The following is a 22,526-nucleotide window of genomic DNA, read 5'->3' on the forward strand; positions in this document are numbered from 1 at the left end:
AGTAATTGCTGGAAGGATTAGAGGGGAATTGAGGATTACCTTCACCTGGAGGGTGTCTGAAAGGGTGGTAGAGGCAAAAACCCTCATCACATTTACCTATAGGGCTACAGACCAAGAGGTGGAAAGTGGGATTAAACTTTATAAACCATTTTCAGCCAACACAGACATGATGGGCTGAATGGCCTCCTTTATGCTGTAAATTTCTAGGATTCTGTGATAAGTGGTCTTTGCGTTATTATCCAAAAACAGACCTCAGCTCAGTCATTTACTCTCAAGTGTTTTTGCTTTATTCTTTCATGGGATGTCCAGCTGGAGTCACATGTGGGCCAGACGAGGCAAGGCTGGCCGATTTCCTTCCCTAAGGGACATTAGTGAACCATACGTGTTTTTACAACAATTGACAGTGGTTTCATGGTCATTGGGATTTGGGTCTATTGTCATGTTTACCGAGGTACAGTAAAAAGTATTGTTCTGCATACAGTCAAGACAGATCATTCCATACATGAAAAAACATACGATAAATACACAATGTAAATATATAGACACACATCGGGTGAAGCATGCGGAGTCTAGTACTACTCAGTAAGTAAACATAAAAGAGGAAGGTTGGAGATAGTGTTAGTGATAGAATTAAGTTTTGGACGACAATGTAGCACAGTTGCTTCACAGCATTAGGGTCCCGGGTTAGATTCCCAGCTTGGGTCACTGTCTGTGCAGAGTCTGCACGTTCTCCCTGTGTCTGCGTGGGTTTCCTCCGGGTGCTCCGGTTTCCTCCCACAAATCCCGAAAGACGTGCTGTTAACGTCATTTGGACATTCTGAATTCTCCCTCTGTGACCCGGACAGGCGCTGGAATGTGGCGACTGGGGGATTCTCACAGTAACTTCATTTCAGTGTTAATGTAAGCCTACTTGTGACAATAAAGATTATTATTATTGAAAGGTTAGTATGGTTGGAAGAAGCGACTCTGTGGGGGAGAGCTGACAGAGAGTGGCCACGCTCCAGCGCCATCTTGAAATCATTAAACTTGTCATTCCACATTTCTACTGAATTCAAATTTCGGCATCTGCCATGGTGGGATTCAAACCCAGGTGCCCAGTATTCTGGGTCTCTGGATTATTAGTTACCACTACGCCACCACCACCCCAGTTGTGATGGTTGAAGCTAAGAGGTGCCAGCTACCGGGAACAGTAAATAAAATGGAAATATCAGTAAATCGTGAGGTAGTTTATGTGTATCTGGTTCTGGGCAGCACGGTAGCGCAATGGTTAGCACAGCTGCCTCACAGCACCGAGATCCCAGGTTCGATCCCGGCTCTGGGTCACTGTCCGTGTGGAGTTTGCACATTCTCCCCATGTTTGTGTGGGTTTCGCCCCCACAACGCAAAGATGCGCAGGGTAGGTAGATTAGCCACTCTAAATTGGCCCTTAATTGGAAAAATTAATTGGGTACTCTAAATGTATTATTACAAATAAAAAATAGAGTGGATCTGGTTCTATTTTTGTAACCTCTGCTGAATATGACCCTCTTTTGGTTTCAGGATGTCAGATCATGTCACCATGGAATATTGACAATCCTGAGATAAGACAATGTCAATGGGATTCTCAGTGTATCTGTAACCTGCTCCAGTCCCACAACCCTCTGTGTAAATACAAGTTGTTGTTGATTATACTCTGAGATAGACAATGTCAACCCGATTCCCCTCATCCACAAAGTAAATTCTTTACAAAATTCAAACACGTTTGTAAGGCATAACCTTGTTTTGCAGAAGCCAGGTTTAGCATCTCTCATGTCTCCTTCTCTACCCCAGTGATCTGAAACAATCTGTTAAGATTTTCTTTTTTTTTTTAAATAATTTTTATTCAAATTTTCACATTTTCACAAAAAAGAAAACAATAACAGAAAATTCTAAGAACAAAAAGAACAGAACCCCCCCCTGTAAATACAAAAGAGAAACAATAAATTAACGCCCGTCGTTGGCTCTGTTAAGATTCTCAAGCATCATTCCTGCGATTGAGGAGCCTGTCGGTCCCTGTCTCTGATTTGGAATGTGGGACCTAATTGAGTTACCTTCCAATCTCAGGGAGCAATCCTTGACTATTGACCTGTTGACAATACAGCAAGGGCCTAAGGGCACCTGTCCCATTTCTGAACCCATCCTGGTGTTGATGTATCAAAAAATCCCTTTTGCTTTAAAATATCCTCTCATAGTTAGAACATGGTCTGAATAACTTACTCCTGTTCCTATTTCTGATGACCTGATTCAATCTGAGACTCCTTATCAGAATTCCAGGAAACAAAACAATTTATGAATGTTTCATTGACAAATAGACTCTTAGAACCAAAGAATTCCTCCAGTGCAGAAGGAGGCCATTTGGCCCATCAAATCTGCACCGACCCTCTTAAAGAGCACCCTATGTAGGCCCACTCCCCCACCCTATTCCTGTAACTGCATGTAATCTTCACATCTTTGGTTACTAAGGGGTAATTTAGCATGGTTAATACACCTAACCTGCACATCTTGGTGGAAGGAAACCAGAGCACCCCGGAGGAAACCCATGCAGACACGAGGAGGAAGTGCAAAGTTCACACAGTCACCCAAGATCAGAATCAAACCCAGCTCCCTGGCGCTGTGAGTAAACGGTACTGTGACATTTGGCGACATTTTAAAAAAGTAATCAAATGAATTAGTCCCGCGCCGGCCCCACCGAACAGGCGCCAGAATGTGGCGACTAGGGGGCTATTCACAGTAACTTTTATTGGAGCCTACTTGTGACAATAAGCTATTATTATTATTATTGCAGTCACCATAATCATTTAGGGAGAGACTGGCAGGTATCGGGAGCGGATATTGTTCAATGTTTTATTATTCAATGATTGTGGCATATGAATTCTCCCTCTGCTAATTAAATGCACTACCCAGAATGCACCATACCAGTCATGACGGCCAGCTCATGCCCGGGAAGGCCTCCCTCCGAAGACTGCCTGTCTGCGCGGAGCATGCGCAGTGGCTCCGAGAGGGGAACAATGGGATATTGATGGGTGGGTCCAATGGCGGGGGGAAATACCCAGCAGTCCCCGCTGTGGAGACTGTGCCCAATCACCACAACGGGGAACGGGAACGCATGCGCACCGCCGCAGTGTGTTCCGAGCATGCGCAGTATGTGTGAAGGTGACAGGCGGACCCTTGTTTGTCGGTCGGCTGATGGTGAGTAGCCGCGGGGGCCGAGGCGGGGGCCGTGGAGGGAGGGGTGGATGCGGCGGGAGGGCGAGGTGGCTTCATTGACACACTGTGTAGGCCGCAAACCCCGAAAAACAGCTGCAGTTTGCGGTTGCAAGGCTTTTCCCAGGAGCAGGCCCTGGTGATCATCTTGGTCCAGCGGCGAGGTGGCTGCTTGTGCGGCCATCTTGGTGACGTAAAACCGAGTGGGCGGGGCTTCAGGGTTCCAGTGACCAGGAGAGAAAAGGATTGACCCATTAATTTTACTGTTAGTCTGCAGACAGGGGCTGGAGAACTGAACCCAGGCAGAGGAGAGGGAGGGAGAAAACTGGGAGTGGAGGAAAGAAATGGTGAGATGGGTTTGGATTTCAGCCCAGGGAGGAGGGAGAGTGTGTGGGACGGGGATTTACAGCTTTGGGGAGGGACAAGAGAGGAAAAAATGTCTCAGAGAAACTAGAATTGTTTGTTCTGAACTTCTGTCAGGTAATAACAGTGCTAAATTTTGTAAACACCTTTTGCAGGGTATTAAAAGGGGAGGATTCAAAGACTGGAAACGCAAACCAAATATTACAACAGCATATGGCCGAGTTAATGGCTTCATCAGTACCTGAATATCAATGACCTTTGAATGTGGAAAGAGTAATGTGTCTATTCTATCTGTTGGAGAAAATTTCAAACATCAGTGTGATTGCCAAAGCACCAGGACACACACACATCTGAGTGACAGTGTTCCAGTACCACTGACTGTGCAAAGTACTTGAACCAATTCCACAGCCAACTTCATTCACACAGAGAAGAAACCGTACACGTGTCCTGTGTGTACAAAGCTTCAACTGATGGTCAAAACTGAAGAGATACAAGATACCCGCACCATGGAGAAGACATGGAAATGTGGGGACTGTGGGAAGGGATTCAATTATCGATGCCTGTTGGAAACCCACCGACGTATTCACACAGGAGAGAGACCATTCACTTGCTCTGAGTGTGGGAAGGGATTTACTCAATCAGCAGGCCTCATGTCACACCAGCGAATTCACACAGAAGACAGACCATTCGGCTGCACTTTCTGTGAAAAGAGGTTCAGGCATTCGTCTGCCCTCACTGCACACCAATACACTCACACTGGGGAGCGACCATTCACCTGCTCCACTTGTGGGAAGGGATTCACTTGTTCTTCCGCCTTCACTGCACACCAGCGGGTTCACACTGGGGAAAGGCCTTTCATTTGCTACAATTGTGGGAAGGGATTCACTCAGTTATCCAACCTGCTTACACACCAGAGAGTTCACACTGGGGAAAGGCCTTTCACCTGCTACATGTGTGGGAAGGGATTCACTCAGTTTTCCAACTTGCTTACACACCAGCGAGTTCACACTGGGGAGAGGCCATTCACTTGCGACAAGTGTGGGAAGGGATTCACTCAGTCATCCAACCTTCTTGAACACCGGAAAGTTCACACTGGGGAGAGGCCATTCATCTGCTCTGAGTGTGGGAAAAGATTCACTCTGTCATACCGGCTTCTGATGCATCAACAGGTTCACACTGGGGAGAGGCCATTCACCTGCTCCGCCTGTGGGAAAGGATTCTCGAAGCCATCCCACCTTGTGAAACACCAGCAGATTCACACCGGGGAGAGTCTGTTTGCCTGCTCTATGTGTGGGAAGGGATTCACACAGTCATCCCACCTGCTGAGACACCAGCAAGTTCACACCGGGGAGAGGCCGTTCACCTGCTCCGAGTGTGGGAAGGGATTCACTCAGTCATCCCACCTGCTGACACATCAGTGTGTCCATACTGGGGAGAGACTGTTCACATGTTCTGAGTGTGGGAAAGGATTCACTCAATCGTCCAATTTGCTGACACACCAGCGGGTTCACACCGGGGAGAGGCCGTTCAGCTGCTCCTTCTGTGGGAAGGGATTCACTCAGTCAGCCAGTCTCATGTTACACCAGCGAGTTCATACAGAGGAGAGACCATTCAACTGTTCTGTGTGTGGGAAGGGATTCACTCGGTCAGCCAGTCTCATGTTACACCAACGAATGCATTCGGAGGACAGAGCATTCAGCTGCATATCCTGTGGAAAAAGGTTCATGTCTCCATCCAACCTCCGTGTACACGAGCGTGTTCACACTGGGGAGAGACCGTTTACCTGCTCGGTGTGTGGGAAGGGATTCACTCAATCGTCCAATTTGCTGTCCCACCAGCGAGTCCACACTGGGGAGAGGCCGTTCAGCTGCTCCTTCTGTGGAAAAGGATTCACTCAGTCAGCCAGTCTCATGTTACACCAGCGAGTTCATACTGAGGAGAGACCATTTACCTGCTCAGTGTGCGGGAAGGAATTTACTCAGTCATCCAGTCTGCTAAGACACCAGCGAAGTCACACTATGGAGAAGCCATTCAGCTGCACTTTCAGTGGAAAGACGCTCAGGAAGGCTTCCACCTTCAGTTCACACCAATAGGTTCACAAAGGGCCGAGACCGAACATCAACGCTGCGACGCTATGGGAAGGGATTCACTCAGTCATGATATGAGCTGAGACATCAGCAAGTTGACAAGTTTTACATAGACATAGAACATACAGTGCAGAAGGAGGCCATTTGGCCCATCGAGTCTGCACCGACCCACTTAAGCCCTCACTTCCCCCCCTATCCCTATAACCCAATAACCCCTCCTAACCTTTTTGGACACTAAGGGCAATTTATCATGGCCAATCCACCTAACTCGCACGTCTTTGGACTGTGGGAGCAAACCGGAGCACCCGGAGGAAACCCACGCAGACACGAGGAGAACGTGCAGACTCCGCACAGACAGTTACCCAGCGGGGAATCGAACCTGGGACCCTGGCGCTGTGAAGCCACAGTGCTAGCCACATGTGCTACCGTGCTTCCCAAGTGACTGCAGGGATTGGATTTTGCTGTTTATGTTGCTGTTAATCACACCCAGGATGGATGGTCTAACAATATCTGGTTTGATTCTGCTGATGTTAACAAACCCAAGAACTGGCTGCAGTTTAATATTTTCAGATGTCGCTGATTTTCAGTCAGAAGTCTTGCAACACCAGGTTAAAGTCCAACAGGTTTGTTTCGAATCACTCGCTTTCGGAGCACTGCTCCTTCCTCACCTGAGGAAGGAGCTGTGCTCCGAAAGCTAGTGATTTGAAACAAACCTGTTGGACTTTAACCTGGTGTTGTAAGACTTCTGACTGTGCTCACCCCAGTCCAACGCCGGCATCTCCACATCATGACTGATTTTCAGGGCTCCGATGTCCCATTTTAAAAGCACCATCTGTGATATTCTCCTTCATTCAAGAACTGTTAACTGGAACAATAAAATGATGAACTTTTTCTTCAATCCTAAATTGACGTTTGATACAAAATCTACAATTCAGAGTTTGAAAGGTTCCACTGATTAACATCTCCAATTAGAAAGTGCTGATTAATCCTTGCTGACAATTGTTACATTCTTCACAGTAACATGTCCATTGTGAAAGTAAATTATCAAGGAGCATTAAACAAAACAGTAAAGTATTTCACAGGCACATTTCATCAATCAACATTTATAGTGTTGAAACTTGAAATTGACTGAGTTCAATCATTTCTGACACAGCAGCAGCTACGGGGATAGGGCGAGGGGAGTGGACTGAGGTAGAGTATTCTGTCACGGGGCCGCTGCAGACTCAATGGGTCAAATGGTTTCTTTTGTGAGGACTAGGAAGAATCCAGCACGAGTTTGAAGAGTCAAATGGAAAGTAACTTTATTTACAACATTATGTACACAGGGCCAGTAGTTCACTACTGGTTCCCTCTCTAGACAGCACCACACTGGCCAGCTCTATGTATACAGCTGCTCTGCTAATGATCGGATGGGCTCATATTCCTCCAGGAACACAGGGTAACCAATGCTTTCCAGCAAATAGGATCTGGGCAGTTTACAACACCCTCCTTCAGCAGTGTAAAGATTCTACAGGATTCTTTGGTTCTACGGTAAAGGTGGAACCCACAACACAGACTGGTTTGAGACTCAATCAGCAGAGATGATATCTGCCATTGAAGCAAAAAGCAAAGCCGGCCTGATGTACAACATCGACCCAACAGCTAGAACACTGCACAATCTGAAAGTAGCCAAGACAGTTGTGTAAAAGACAGGGAGAGTAAACACTGGATCAGCCAATGTCAGTAATTACAAACTGCCTGTTATCACGGAAATCTATGTTGTATGTGTGTTGGGAAGAAGAGGGCTCTGACCATCACCAAAGTTATTCCCTTAAAATCCCAGATGGTGACATCCTGACAGATGTCCCACTGGGTTGAACATGACTGTCAGCTATGCTCCGTCAGACGGACATCTCCCAGTCTCTGTCTGACTCTCCTGCAGCTTCCTGTCATGGCTGAGTTGTTTACTACGTACGTACTGTGTATGTTCCCTTAGCCGCAGAAAAATACTTTTCACTACTTCGGTACATGTGACAATAAATCAAATCAATCACAATCAAGGAACCCTCGTCACGTGAGCTGGGAAAGGCCATTGATTGCTCAACAAGCAGAAAGGCACCCGGCAAGGATAGCATTTCAACTGAACTGCTCGAACACAAACTCCCATCGACTGTCACACCTTCACGACCTCCTCCTCTTTTGGGTGGTTGGAACCATTCCATGTGCATGATGCTAAAATCATCACAACCGATAAGATCAGCAGTGACAGAGGAGATGGCAACAACTGCAGGGATGTCTCACTCCTTAGCAGCACTGGGAAGACCTTCACTAGGATCATGTTTAAAAAGATTCATCTACTTGCAGACTGAGTGTATACAGAAGCACAGTGCGGTTTCTGTGCTGACAGATCTACAGTGAACATGATCTTCACACACCAGCTACAAGGGAAGTGAACAATCGGGATTTGATCTAAAGGGTCTGAGCTGAGAGAAGTGACGTTACAATTACTGAGTGAAAGTAAATCTTTAAGTGTGAATTGCAATTTATTTGTACAATTGTAAAAGGCAGTGAAAAGTTAGATTCTCTGAAGTTAAACTTTAGCCTGAACGTTGTGCATTGGATTTCACAAGCTTTTGGAAGCTCCACCCTCTAACTCATTTTGTTCTAAGAAGCTTTTGGTTACCTGTGAAAGCTGATTGTTTTATATTTCTTTAGTTTTATTTGAGTCATTTGGAAAGGTGCCTGAAGAAAGGGGGAAAAAACACGTTTGGGCAAAGCTGAAAGAAAATGCCAAAAGAATTGAGAAAACAATGTTTAAAATGGTGTTTAATTCATCTTTTATCTGAAAATAAAGTTACGTAAAGTCAACACAGTTGTGCATAATTGAGAATGTTTGCCCCAACACCTTTGGGAGCAGAGACGTTAACGCTTTTCACTGACAAAACGGTGACTATTTGAACCAATCACTTTCAGTAGGATTCTCCGTTCCTGAGACAAAGTGTTGACGCCGGGGAAGCAGTCATGGATTTCCACGACAGCAAAACTGGTGCCACACGTAGACTGATTCAGCGACCTTGGAGGGGCTAGCACCGACGCCACATGGGACACAATTGATTCCAGTGAGGCATGGTGCGGGATTGACCAGGTCCATGATTGACACTCAGGAGGCTGACATGTACATATAACACCCTTCACACACACCATCCCAGCCAACAAGGTGGCACTGGTTGTGCTTCCACGCGTCCATCCCACTGGTGGGTTGGCTGGGGTCAGAGGGCACCGAGGGGGGTGCCCTGGTGGGACACCCATATGACCTGTGGTCCTAAGTTCACAATGGGCATTCAGCGGTGTGCGCAAACTGCATGGCTGTCTTGCAGGCCGTGGCAATGGTGCTCCATTCTGACCCCATCGCCCACCTTCTGCCCACCCTGTGCTACTCCCCCCAGTCCAGGCAGAAGCCTCCCGGCCTGTGGCACAACTGTCAGCGAACTATGGTGATGTTGGACACTTTCTGTACCCCTCTCTCTCCCTTAGCAGCCACAGTGCCTGTTTCACGATTTTCAAAAACACAAATGAACCTCTCCATCGGGAATTCACCCCTGTGGAGGTAGAGCATCACAGAAGCCCTGGTGAATACCGGGTCAGGCCCGCTAATGAAATGCCACGGGTGTTTACTGTACCTGCGTTCTGGAATGCATTGACACCGCTGTCGAGGCACCGGAGAATTGTGATTTGGCATGAAACTGGCGCCCGCCAGGATTTCGGCATCATAACCGATTCTCCGCTCAATTGAGTTTCCCAATTCTGGTGTCGGCTGACTGAGAATCCCGCCGTTTGCCTTTTAAAGGTTTGGCCTCATCCCATTTGGTAACTTTCAAGACAAAGTGTTTGAGAACCGGAGATCTAGGTGTCATCTCCAAACTAATTGCAAGTTCCTGTCCTGTCTCCGATCTACAAATAAAATATGTGAATATTAAATTGGACAGTAAAGTCCCTCAGCACTCCAGTGGTTACCGCTGCTGCCTCTCTGCGACAAGGACCAGGGTTTGATTCAAGCCTCAGGTGATTGTGGAGTTTGCACTTTCTTCCCGTGTCTGTGTGAGTTTCTTCCCAAGTGCTCCAGTTTCTTCCCACAGTCCAAAGATGTGCAGATTAGGTGGGGTTATGTGTTGGGGGAGTGGGTTTAGGAAGGGTGCTCTTTTGGAGGTCCGGTGCTGACTCGATGGGCTGAATGGCCTCCTCCTGTACTGTAGGGATTATTTGGATTCTATATTTCATAAATTTCATGATTCCATAATCCTCCAAAAAATCTGTGGTCTCCATTCTGAATACTTCTCTCGATCTTACCAATACATAGCAATGGGATTGCTGTTATGACATAAATCAGTTCAGCAATACTGTAAGTCTGATATCAAGCTTTCCTGGTGTAATAAACTGATCCAGATCATCCCAATCAATAATCCCAACTGAGTTCATAGAATCAAAGAATTTGCAGTGCAGAAGGAGGCCATTTGGCCCATCGAGTCTGCATCGGCCCTTGGAAAGAGCACCCCAGTTAATCCTAAGCCTCCACTCCATCCCCGTAACCCCACCTCACCTTTTTTTTTGGATACTAGGCAATTTAGCATGGCTAATCCACCTAACCCGCACATCTTTAGACTGTGGGAGGAAACCGGAGCACCCGGAGGACACCCACGCACACACGGGCAGAACGTGCAGACTCCGCACAGACAGTGACCCAAGATGGGAATCGAACCTGGGACCCTGGAGCTGCGAAGCAACTGTGCTACCGTGCTGCCCTCCAGAGTTCCAGATTTTGACGTGATTTCTCAAAAAAGGAATCATTTAACCACTTTGAACCTGATTCATCACTCACTCTCCACACAAACTACAAGAAATTGTCTTTGAGATCCTTTGTAGTCTGTGGTGTTCTGAATGATGCACAGTAAGAAGTCTTACAACACCAGGTTAAAGTCCAACAGGTTCGTTTCAAACACTAGCTTTCAGAGCACTGCTCCTTCCTCAAGTGAATGAAGAGGTATGTTCCAGAAACATATATATAGACAAAGTTAAAGTTGCAAGACAATGCTTTGAATGCGAGCATTTGCAGGTAATTAAGTCTTTACAGATCCAGAGATAGGGGTAACCCCAGGTTAAAGAGGTGTGAATTGTCTCAAGCCAGGACAGTTGGTAGGGTTTCGCAAGCCCAGGCCAGATGATGGGGGATGAATGTAATGCAACATGAATCCAAAGTCCCGGTTAAGGCCGTACTCAAGTGTGCGGAACTTGGCTATAAGTTTCTGCTCGGCAATTCTGCATTGGCGCGCGTCCTGAAGGCCGCCTTGGAGAACGCTTACCCAGGGATCAGAGGCTGAATGCCCTTGACTGCTCAAATGTTCCCCGACTGGAAGGGAACATTCCTGCCTGGCGATTGTCGCGCGATGTCAGTTCATCGTTGTCGCAGTGTCTGCATGGTCTCGCCAATGTACCACGGTTTGGGACATCCTTTCCTGCAGCGTATGAGGCCGAGTTGGCCAAGTCGCACAAGTATGTACCGCGTACCTGGTGGGTGGTGTTCTCAGGTGTAATGGTGGTACCCATGTTGATGATCTGGCACGTCATGCAGAGATTGCCATGGCAGGGTTGTGTGGTGTTGTGGTCGCTGTTCTGAAGGCTGGGTAGTTTGCTGCAAACAATGGTTTGAGGTAGCGCGGTTGTTTGAAGTTTCTGAATGATGACAGTACACTGTATTAACCTCCCCAAACCCTTCTGTCGTTTCACCGACTGAAACCAGGGACTGTTCTTGTTCAAATTGTGACATTCCCTGTCTGCCCAGTTATTCCTTTGAATCAGCCCTTGAATTGTATGTGAAATGTTTCATCATATTTCAACATTTCAGTAACAAATGTTGAAATGTTTGCTCCACACCCACAGGGTTTCATTTGTTTAAAGCCACAAACGGAAAGGTCCAGTTTTCTCCTGGAGATTGAGACAAATCAGCTTTCAAAATGATGCAGAGTTTCAGCCAATGAGGGAGATCTGGGATCAGCCCCGCCCCTCATTCACTCCGATTGGTTGGCGGACCAGCCGCTCCTGTTCAATCCTCCAGTCCCGCCCCCTCTTCCCATTGGTCCGGAGCTGCTGTCAATCACTCCTCGGGCATTGTGATGTGGAGCTTGCGCAGTGAGGCTCATGTCCCGGGACAGACGCTTGTTTGTCTCATTTTCAGGCGGGAAGGAGGCGGATAAGCGGAGGCAGCGTTAAGGGCAGTGGGTGGGAGGGGAGGCCTCGAACCAAAGTAGAAGCTGTGGGAACCGGGTTTGCACCGACCGGGGCCGTAATTTCAGCCCCTCTGCAGTGTGGGGGTGCAGACCACACGGAGAACGGGCATCATTCCGTCCCGCCCGCCTACCTCTCCCACCTCTACCATTCCCAGTCCACTGTTCCATCAGAATCGTATTGATGCCTTGATTTGATAATTTGGCTTTATTCATGCCCTCTTTTGGATTTGGATCAAGGACGGCACAGTGGTTAACACTGTGGCTTCACAACTCCAGGATCCCAGATGCGATTCCCGTCTTGTGTCACTGTCTGTGCGGAGTCTGCACGTTCTCCCCGTGTCTGCGTGGGTTTCCTTCGGGTGCCCCGGTTTCCTCCCACAAGTCTGGAAAGACGTGCTGTTAGGTGAATTGGACATTCTGAATTCTCCCTCTGTGACCTGGACAGGCGACTAGGGACTTTTCACAATAACTTCATTGCAGTGTTAATGTCAGCCTACTTGTGACAAAGATTATTATTAAAAGGTTGGTACGGTTGGAAGAAGAGGATCTGTGGGAGAGAGCTCACAGAGAGTGGCCACTTCTTTGCAATGTAAGCCTACTTGTGACAATAAAGATTATTATTATGGTACTGGAGCTGTCACTAAGTGTTGTCGTGCACTAATGATCTCAGGCAGATTTTGCTTACCCTTCCAACCAAAACAAGTCAGTGTAAACATTTTCTTAATATGAGGCTGCAAACCCTGTACCAGGGCATTAACAAGTCATCTATAGTAATTAAGTGAGTGGGCAAAACATTTGGCAGATGGAGTATAATGTTGGAAAATGTGAACGTGTCCACCTGGGCAGAAAGAATAGGAAAGTAGTAAACACAGATCGGAAGCGTTCAACATAATCATGTACCTCCTCGCCAGATTTATGACAAATACTATGGATTTTGTGTCAATCTACGTCAGGAAATGATTTACGTAAAACTTCACAAAAACCTCACTGAGTTGGTTTCGAACATCCACATTGATATCCCTCTCAGGCCACTGGACCTGATCACGGGTTTTTCTCCACCTCTATTGCCCAGACACGCATCCATAACAACCTCTATATCCTCCTGAGTAGGGCTATGGCACTTCCAGAGGATTTCAAATTGTTGAATAAATTTTTCAGCATCGTCCTTGGGGTCGGATGCAGTCTCTACAATAGCCCATAGCTCTAAAGGTGTCCAGGGTGATAAACATTTACTGGTTCACCCTGTGGTCCAGGGAAAGCACAGAGGGGCTTTTGGACTGGGGGCTGAACTGAGGGCTGTTATTTAACTCGGGTGCCAGTACTTAAAGAGCCCCCCGCCCCCCCCCCCCCCCCCCCCCACACCCCAGGAGCGCTATCGGGAACGACAAGCGGGGCAGAATGTGTTGACACACTTCCTCCCCCGTCGACTGCTAAAGGAGGTGGTGGAGTAACTACTCCCCCTTGTGCCTCATTCCCACCATGCAGGTCCTGGGGATGCAGGCAGCCATGTGTACAAGGGGGACCAGGCATTGTCACTGTCATAGAACATAGAACAGTACAGCACAGAACAGGCCCTTCGGCCTCGATGTTGTGCCGAGCAATGATCACCCCACTCAAACCCTCGTATCCACCCCATACCCGTAAACCAACAACCCCCCCCCCACCTTACTTTTTAGGACACTACGGGCAATTTTAGCATGGCCAATCCACCTAACCCGCACATCTTTGTGGACTGTGGTTGGAAACCGGAGCACCCGGAGGAAACCCACGCACACACGGGGAGGACGTGCAGACTCCACACAGACAGTGACCCAGCCTGTCTGACCCAGCCTGATCACCAGGAGGCACCGGCTTGTTTTGGACCAGGCCATTCGGTGTTTGCGCAGCCACAATCCTGGATTTTAACTTTCACTCCCTCCACCTTTTAAGACCATAAGACATAGGAGCAGAATTAGGCCACTTGGCCCATCGAGTCTGCTCCGCCATTCAATTATGGCTGATAGTTTCTCATCCCCATTCCCCTGCCTTCTCCCCTGTCTTCTTTTGCACACTTTCCTGTCTTTTCTTACGTGACCCATCTATCCACTTCTGCATCGCTTTTCGCCACTGGACATATGCAAGCCACCCAATACTTTGCTCGCCCTTCTTTTCCTTTTCCACCAATACGTCTGCCAGTTTCTCAAGACGGCCCTTATTAAACATACCATCAGGTGGAAAAGCCTTCTCCTTACCCTGTGTCCACTTTACCCAGTGAGGGACTTTTCGGTGGTCTCAGCCCCGTAATGTACATACATACCTGCAATAGGAATCCCCTTAGGAGGGGGACTCTTGGTCGATGCACTTCCAACGGTAAAAGTTCAGATCTTATCTTGCCAGCCGGCGATCAAGTTAACTTCGATCAAACAGCCAAGGACTTGAACCCTGCCAACTGTGCCTTCTCAGCTGAGGACTCTGGCCTCACTGGCATTGCCTCATCAGCTAGGGACTCGAACCCTACTGACCTGGGGACTCAAACCCCAAGAGGGACTTGGACCTCTCTTTAGACCAATGATGACTTACCCCGGTAGTGCCACACAGGTGAGAGTATGTGTTTCCTCTGTCAAAACCTCGTAATGCAGAAATCCGGCAGCCACGGTCTCCGAGTTGTTGACTAGTGAGGCACTACGCTATGTACCCGTGTCTAGCAATAAGGGGGGGATTAGTCATCTTGGTGGAACCTGTCAAAATTACTGCAAGGCATACACTGGAGTACTCTTAGATCAATCTTTATTCACTTGTGCACAAGGAGAGCAACTCATTGGGGCTCACTACATTGCTGTCTGAGTCCAGCAAAGCAGAAAGCTATAGCTTTATTGACCAATAACATTACAGTGTTATTACAGTTATTCCTTCATTTGTATGTCACGCACCAATAATATCCCAATTAAACCTTAATTTTAAGCCAATGAAAGGACAGTAATTCTAGCCAATAGAAAACAGGGTAAACGGACCAATAGTGAAACAAGATTTTTCAATCCTTCTGTACATAATTATCTCTCCTCCTGCCCTTGGAGGTTACGGTATTTTACAGAAAAGCATATTCTTGTTAAGGCTACCTCCATCATTCTGTCTCCATAGACCCATGCCCTTCGCTAAGGAACAGGATATTATGGATTCCACATTGACTCATGTCTTTCACCAAAGAACAGGATATTATGGATTCCATACAGCACGGCGCATGTGTGGTGATCCCTGTCCTGTCAGCAGGAGGAGAGAATGTTGTGAATTTCTCTCCTGGATTGACAGTGATGGATTCTGAAAACCCCATAGGGGGTTAGAAGGGGAGGATTTACACACAGCAAAGTGAAATCAAAGATCACATCAAGATCAGACAGAGTGACTCGATCCACATCAGGACTTGGATATTATCCAAGTTATTATCATGCACACATAAAATATTGGACAATCTCAGCAGGCCTGACAGCATTTGACACTCTTAATCATCCAGACTCGAAACATTAGCTCCCTTCTCTCCTGTAAAGTAAAAATGGGAAAATATGTCATTTGAAACATGGAAGTCTGGCAAAACCTGACATGAGGGTACGTGAGAAAATGTAGGGGAAAATCCCACAAAGGGTTAACATCAGCAGCAAAAGAAGGCTTTGAAATGCAGATAGCCTTTATCAAACAGTCATTAAGAAAACAGCTTGTGACTGCTCAAGCTGTAGAACTGATGTCTGTCTTTCAAGTTAAAGCAGATAGAACTTTTAGTTACATAGAACATAGAAAAATACAGCACAGAACAGGCCCTTCGGCCCACGATGTTGTACCAAACTTTTGTCCTAGATTAAGAACAAGTTAATCTACACCCATCATTCTACCATTACATGAAGGGAAACAATATTTCACACCTTCTTTGAAGTTAATTATTTTGGTAAACTGCTGAAAAAGAATTGCCAGGATCTTCAGTTGAATTAGGTGACAAATGTTTTTGTGTAAAATCCTGCTGACACCAGGTGAATATGGGAAGCCGGAGATGACGTGTGCACGAGAGCACAAATTAACACCAAATCAGAGTCAAGAGTTCTGACAAGCTAAGGGCACTATTTGGTAATAAAGCAACTTTAGGAGTGACAGGAACCAGAACCCCTCTATGATCAAAGCACTTTTGAACATTACAAGGGAAAAAATGTAATCAGAGTTTGATGAACGAAAGTCATGCTCAACATGAATACATAGTCGTGTTAGAAGTAATTAAGATTAAAGGTACATTGAACAATCAAGAGCAAAACAAAGTTACTTTACGATAATGTCATATAAACGTAATAACTGCTAGAAGGGAAATATAAACCCTAAATCGATAGCAGCCAGCAGAGTCAGCTCTCATAGCTGCCCTTGGTCATGGGAAGGATAGAACGCAGAAACAGAGCAGAACAGCGAATCCATCAGGAGAAAACCAAAAGCTGAAGAAGAAAGATTGCCAAGGAAGACCTGAAGGTCTGATCAACTGACCAGGAGGATCCAAAGAAAATATCTTTTTACCTTTCTTAAAAACAGTGATTTCATCTTCTAAAAGAAAAAAATATAATAAAATAACTTAAAGTTTTAACCTGAAACAGTGGTTATTACAAAGTCTACTTTACTTACTTAGCAACACGGAACCCAGGATCGATGCTACTAAGTGGTAAGTAGATGAAATCTTCGATGAAGATATGGGTTATACCGGGGGATAACTTGAATGTATAGATTGACCCGAATAGCACCCACTTAAGTCTGCAGAGGAGTCAGGGAGTGAGAATCCCTGTTCCACATTTAGAATGTCTTATTGACCCTTTTTGGTATAGGGGGCATTCGAAGAATAGTGGTGAATTTTTAACTTCTCTCCACAGAGGCTGTCAAACCTGCTGAGATTGTCCAGTATTTTCTGTTTCAGATTCCAGCATCCACAGTAATTTGCTTTTATCATTACCACTCTTTGGTAGATCTGTGGGAGGCCGAGGGCAGAGGAATTGTCATTCTTTTCGCATGTGCACAAGGTGTACTCCCGAATTGACTATTTTGTGTTTGATAAGGTGCTGCAGGTGGGCGTGGCCGACGTGGAGTATTTAGCGATTGCTGTGTCGGATCATAGATACATAGAGGAAAGGAGCAGGAGGAGGTCTTTTGGCTCTTCGAGCCTGCTCCGCCATTCATCACGATCATGGCTGACCATAGATCCACCGGGGATAGGGTGGAAGTGAGGGCTTAAGTGGGTCGGTGCAGACTCGATGGGCCAAATGGCCTCCTTCTGCATACCATGTTCTATGAAGACAGTGGCTTAGTAGTACTGCGGCTAGACTAATAATCCTGAGACCTAGGGTAATGCTCTGGGATCCGACTTTGAATCGATGGTGAACTTTGAATTCAATTTTTCAAATCTGGCATTACAAGTCTAATGATTACCGACTGTGGTAAAAATCTATCTGGTTCACTAATGTCCTTTAGGGAAGGAAATCTGTCATCTTTACTTGGTCTGGCCTACCCGTTACCCTCGACCCACAGCAATGTGGGTGTCTCTTAACTTTCCTCTGAAATGATCCAGCAAGCCACTCAGTGCAATTACGTAAACTGGCCTAGCCAGCGATGCCACATCCCATGAATGCATTTTAAAAAAAATCTCCTTGCACATATTGCTCAGAATAGTAAATCTGTGTCCCATAATGTTTTACAATCAGTTAATCCGAACAATCTTTGCAGGGTTACAAGCAAAGAATCAAGAAACCAGAACCACAAAGCAAACATCACATCAAGATCTGACAGTCACCCAATTCATTAGCTCCTGAATACTATCATCTGTGGGCAGTAAGGTAGCACAGTGGTTAGCACTGTTGCTTCACAGCTTCAGGGTCCCAGGTTCGATTCCCGGCTTGGGTCAATGTCTGTGTGGAGTCTGCACATTCTCCCCGTGTCTGCATGGGTTTCCTCCGGGTGCTCCGGTTTCCTCCCACAGTCCAAAGATGTGCAGGTTAGGTGGATTGGCCATGATAAATTGCCGTTAAGTGTCCAAAAAGGTTAAATGGGTGTTACTGGGTTACGGGGATACGGTAGATATGTGGGCTTGAGTAGGGTGCTCTTTGTAAGGGCCGGTTCAGCCTCCTTCTGCACTGTAAATTCTATGATCTTTGAATGTGGAAGGAGAAGTATTTGCCTATTCTGTTGCTGGCAGAAGATTTTGAACATCATTGTTACCAGGAAAGTACATCTTGGTGGTAGTCTTCCAGTGAATTGACTGTGGAAAGAGCTTTTACCAGTTACATAGCCTGAAAAGAAAATCACACCATTCACTGTGACGAGAAACTGTTCTGTGTGTGGATGAGGCTTCTACTGATTAACCTGGAGAGACACAAGGACACCAATACCCTGAAGAAACTGTGGAAATGTGGGGACTGTGGGAAAAGATTCAGGTCTTCATCTGAGCTGGAAATTCATTGACGCTGTCACACTGGAGAGAGATATTTATCTGCCTTGAGCGTGGGAAGGGATTCACTGAGTCATCCAGCTTACATAGGCACGAGAGAACTCACACAGGAGACTGATGACTTACTCAGAGTGCGGAAAAGGATTCACTCAGATATTCAGCTTACATTCACACCAGAAAGTTCTGACTGGACCATTTAGGTGCCCTCACTGTGGAATTGGGTTGAAATGATCTTGGAAGGGTGGTAAAGGCGGGTTGCCTCACGGCCTTTAAAAAGTACCTGGATTGCACATTCTCCCCATGTCTGCGTGGGTTTCATCCCCACAAGATGTGCTGGTTAGGTGGTTTGGCCACACTAAATTGCCCGGTAGTTAGAAAAGAAAAATAATTGGCTCTCTAAATTTATAAAAAATAGTACCTGGATGAGCTCTTGGCATGTCATAACACTCAAGGCATCACTTCTCGGCCTTTTGGCTAAGATCAAGTGTAGTATCTGCTCTGCCTTTTGGCTCAGATCTGGTATGTCTCTCTTGTGGGGACCATGAATTGGATTCAATTTGAATTTGAATTGGTTTTTGGAACAGGCAAGGAGCTGGATTAGGGGTTCGCCCCTTTCTGAGTTACAAAGCCACAGAGCCCTGGCTTTGTAACTCAGAAAAAGTAATTTAAAAATAAATTAAAAATAACACTCAAGGCTATGGGCCAAGTGCTGGCAAGTGGGATTAGGTGGGCAGGTCAGAGCTTTCATGCGTCGATGCAGACTTGATGGGCTGAAGGGCCTCTTCTGGACTGTAATATTCTGTGATCATCTCACCTTGCTGCGAACCAGCGACTTCACGCTAGGGAGAGATGGTTTGCCTGCTCCAAATGTGGGTAATGATTCATTCAGTCATCCCACCTCACTACACACATCAACGGGTTCAGACTGGAGAGAAACCATTCCCCTATCCAACCCAAAAAGAGATGCAGGTTAGGTGAATTGGCCACACTAAATTGCCCCTTAATTGGTAAAAATTAATTGGGTACTCTATTTTTTTAAAAACTTGTAATATATAAAAAAGATGTTTTTGTTAATTTATTTAAATACTTCTCCTATACTCCCTTTCCATCATAAAAATCTGAAATATTTGACACAAGGTAACTTATTGGGAGCTAACATTGAGTCTGGATGACTCTTTGTCAAAGCCATCCAGACTCGAAACGTCAGCTGCACCTCTCTCCACAGAGGCTGCCGGACCTGCTGAGATTGTCCAGTATTTTCTGCTTTTGTTTCAGATTCCAGCATCCGCACTAATTTGCTGGTAACTTATTGGCACGGAGTCTCACATGCGCAGCCCCTGAATGATGGGTAGGGAGGAGGTGGAAGTGCAGCCTGGGGAAAGTTTATAATTTCTGTATTTCTAAAATAAACATTTTGTTGAAAGGATCTGGCTCATGTGGCTCAAAGGATCTCGGTACAACATCGAGGGCCGAAGGGCCTGTTCTGTGCTGTATTGTTCTATGTGTGGTCTCACTGACATTCCATGTTCGCAGTTTGTAGATAAGTTGAAGTTGTTGCTGACTGTCTGCGGCTAAATCGCTGGCTTTGGAAGCAGACCAAGGCAGGCCAGCAGCACGGTCCGATTCCCGTAACAGCCTTCCCGAACAGGCGCCAGAATGTGGCGTCTAGGGGCTTTTCACAGTAACTTCATTGAAGCCTACTCGTGACAATAAGCGATTTTCATTTCATTTGTAAATGTACTGTTTGACATGGGTTATACTAAATACCCTGATAGTTGTAATAGCCCACTAATATTCTGTGTCAATGAAACCCTTTCTGGATAAAAACAGGATCTAGGCAGCACGGTGGCGCAGTGGGTTAGCCCTGTTGCTTCACGGCGCCGAGGTCCCAGGTTCGATCCTGGCTCTGGGTCACTGTCCGTGTGGAGTTTGCACATTCTCCCCGTGTTTGCGTGGGTTTCACCCCCACAACCCAAAGATGTGTAGGGTAGGTGGATTGGCCATGCTAAATTGCCCCTTAATTGGAAAAAAATTAATTGGATACACTAAATTTATTTAAAAAAAACAGGATCTGCTGCAGTTATCAAAATAGATCAAACACATTCCCCTTTGTTAAAATTAAGTTCACAAGACCCTGGTGGTCCTTCGTTTCAGGTTTCACTCTATTAAATGAGCAGTGTCTAATAAATAAAGTGCTTATCTATTTGGTCAATAGGTGAAGACTGTTTACTGGGTCGGACAGTAGAGCAGGAATAAAACTCACCCGATGCTGATCCTCATTGTTTATGGATCTACATTCTAAACTCATTGATAACCTCACTACGCCTGCTGAGATCAGCTCAGACTGGGGGTTCTGTATATTGTCTGAGTGCGCTAACTGGCAAAGAACAGTAGTTAAGAATGTAAACCTGGATTAATGTAGTTCAACTTCTAATTTGACATACGATTAGTCAGTGATTCGCCTGGATCAAATTCCTGAGCTGTACGCTTCCATGTTCTTTCAACCCATTTTCTGAAATATATGAAACAAATCAGATGAGATGAACAATATCGTCTCTTGATAGTTGGATCATTCCTTACGAGGTTCACACTGCTGTGAAATCCTTCAGCTCAGTCCCAGGGAGACACGACTCCTCCACACATCACTGACTCAGGCATCACGCTAGCCAGCTTTCTTCCTCAAAATGGGTGACAAAGGAATATAAATCTCAAATTAAAAGTCTAATGATGCAACCATTTAGAGAAGAAAATCTGCCTACAGGTGACTCCGGACCCACAGTAATGTGGTTGACTCTTAAAATGCCTTCAGATATGGCCAAACAAGCTACTCAGTTCATGTCTAATTCAGGATGGACAGTAAATGGCCCAGCTAGAGACGGTTCCAGATTTAAACATAATTTAATGTAGTTACGTACTCCCGTTGCTGCCGGCAACCACCCGGCCATTGTGAATTGAAACACGCCCAGTGCTGATGCTGGTGGTGAACTGCAGTATAACTCACAGTGAATGATGAATGTTGGATGATTTGACAGCAACTTTTCGGGTCCGGAGTTAAAGTGTTTATAACTGTAATCCATTAAAGTTTCTTCATGCAATCACTCCTGGAGTGAATCGTTCTTTCTGCACAGTCTTACAAATAAACTCAAATATTGGGGTTTCGGTCCAGTATCCTAATCACTATTAGGGTCTGGTCTGGAATTGTAATGTTCAGTCTTCAAAGGGAGACCTCCTATTCTTAAATTATGTCCCCCACATGTCTCTCCTACAAGTGGAAACATCCTCCTGGTCTCTACCCTATCAAATCCCCTCAGGATCTTACATATTTCGATAAGATTACCTCTCTAAAGATCTTCTAGACTCCAATGGGTAGAGGCCCAACTGTTCAACCTTTCTTCATAAACTAAGCCCTTCATCCCAGGAATGAGTCGGGTGAACCTTCTCTGAATTGCTTCAAATGCAATTATGTATTTTTTTCCAAATAAGATCATCAAAACCGTGCACAGAACTCCAGATGTGGGCTCACCTGTGCGGCTTCAGTACAACATCCCTACAGTTATATTCACAATAAAAGGGCAGCATGGCGGCACAGTGGTTAGCATTGCTGCCTATGGCGCTGAGGACCCGGGTTCGAATCCCGGCCCTGGGTCACTGTCCGTGTGGAGTTTGCACGTTCTCCCCGTGTCTGCGTGGGTTTCGCCCCCACAACCCAAAGATGTGCAGGTTAGGTGAATTGGCCACGCTAAATTGCCCCTTAATTGGAAAAAATAATTGGGTACTCTAAATTTAAAAAAAAAAATATTCACAATAAACACCTACATTCAATTTCCCGTTCAAATCATTTACTGTATCTGCAGACCAACTTTGTGCAATTTATGCACCAAGACACTCAAATCCCCTCTTACCACCAAGTTTTGCAATCTCTCTCCATTTAAATAAGGTGCTACGTTTCTATTTTCCCTGCCAAAATGGACAAGTTCATATTTTCCCTCATCATACTCCATCTGCCAACTTTTTTGACCATCATTTTATCAGTCTCTTTTTCTTTGCTGACCGTCCAGCTCCTCTTGACAAATAATTTTCCTACCCAGCTTGGTGTCATCAGTAAATGTAACTGCCAGAACTTGGTCCCTTCTCCCAAGTCACTGATCGAGATTTTAA

The 22,526-nt window shown here is 45.9% G+C and overlaps 1 protein-coding gene and 1 pseudogene across 1 annotated transcript in view; both read left to right on the plus strand.

Moving 5' to 3' along the window:
• Nucleotides 1-2,966: 2,966 nt before the first annotated feature.
• LOC119951633 (zinc finger protein 850-like) overlaps nt 2,967-22,526 on the plus strand; it is a 45,384-nt gene continuing 25,824 nt past the window's right edge. Inside the window, exons 1-2 of the mRNA XM_038774813.1 lie at nt 2,967-3,207; nt 3,741-5,675. Of these exons, the coding sequence (XP_038630741.1) occupies nt 4,056-5,675 (1,620 nt within the window). The 5' untranslated portion in view covers nt 2,967-3,207; nt 3,741-4,055. The remainder of the gene's footprint in view (nt 3,208-3,740; nt 5,676-22,526) is intronic.
• Nucleotides 18,823-19,028, plus strand: LOC119952501 (annotated as a pseudogene).

The sequence above is a fragment of the Scyliorhinus canicula genome, chromosome 17 (assembly GCF_902713615.1).
Source record: "Scyliorhinus canicula chromosome 17, sScyCan1.1, whole genome shotgun sequence".
Classification (NCBI taxonomy): domain Eukaryota; kingdom Metazoa; phylum Chordata; class Chondrichthyes; order Carcharhiniformes; family Scyliorhinidae; genus Scyliorhinus; species Scyliorhinus canicula.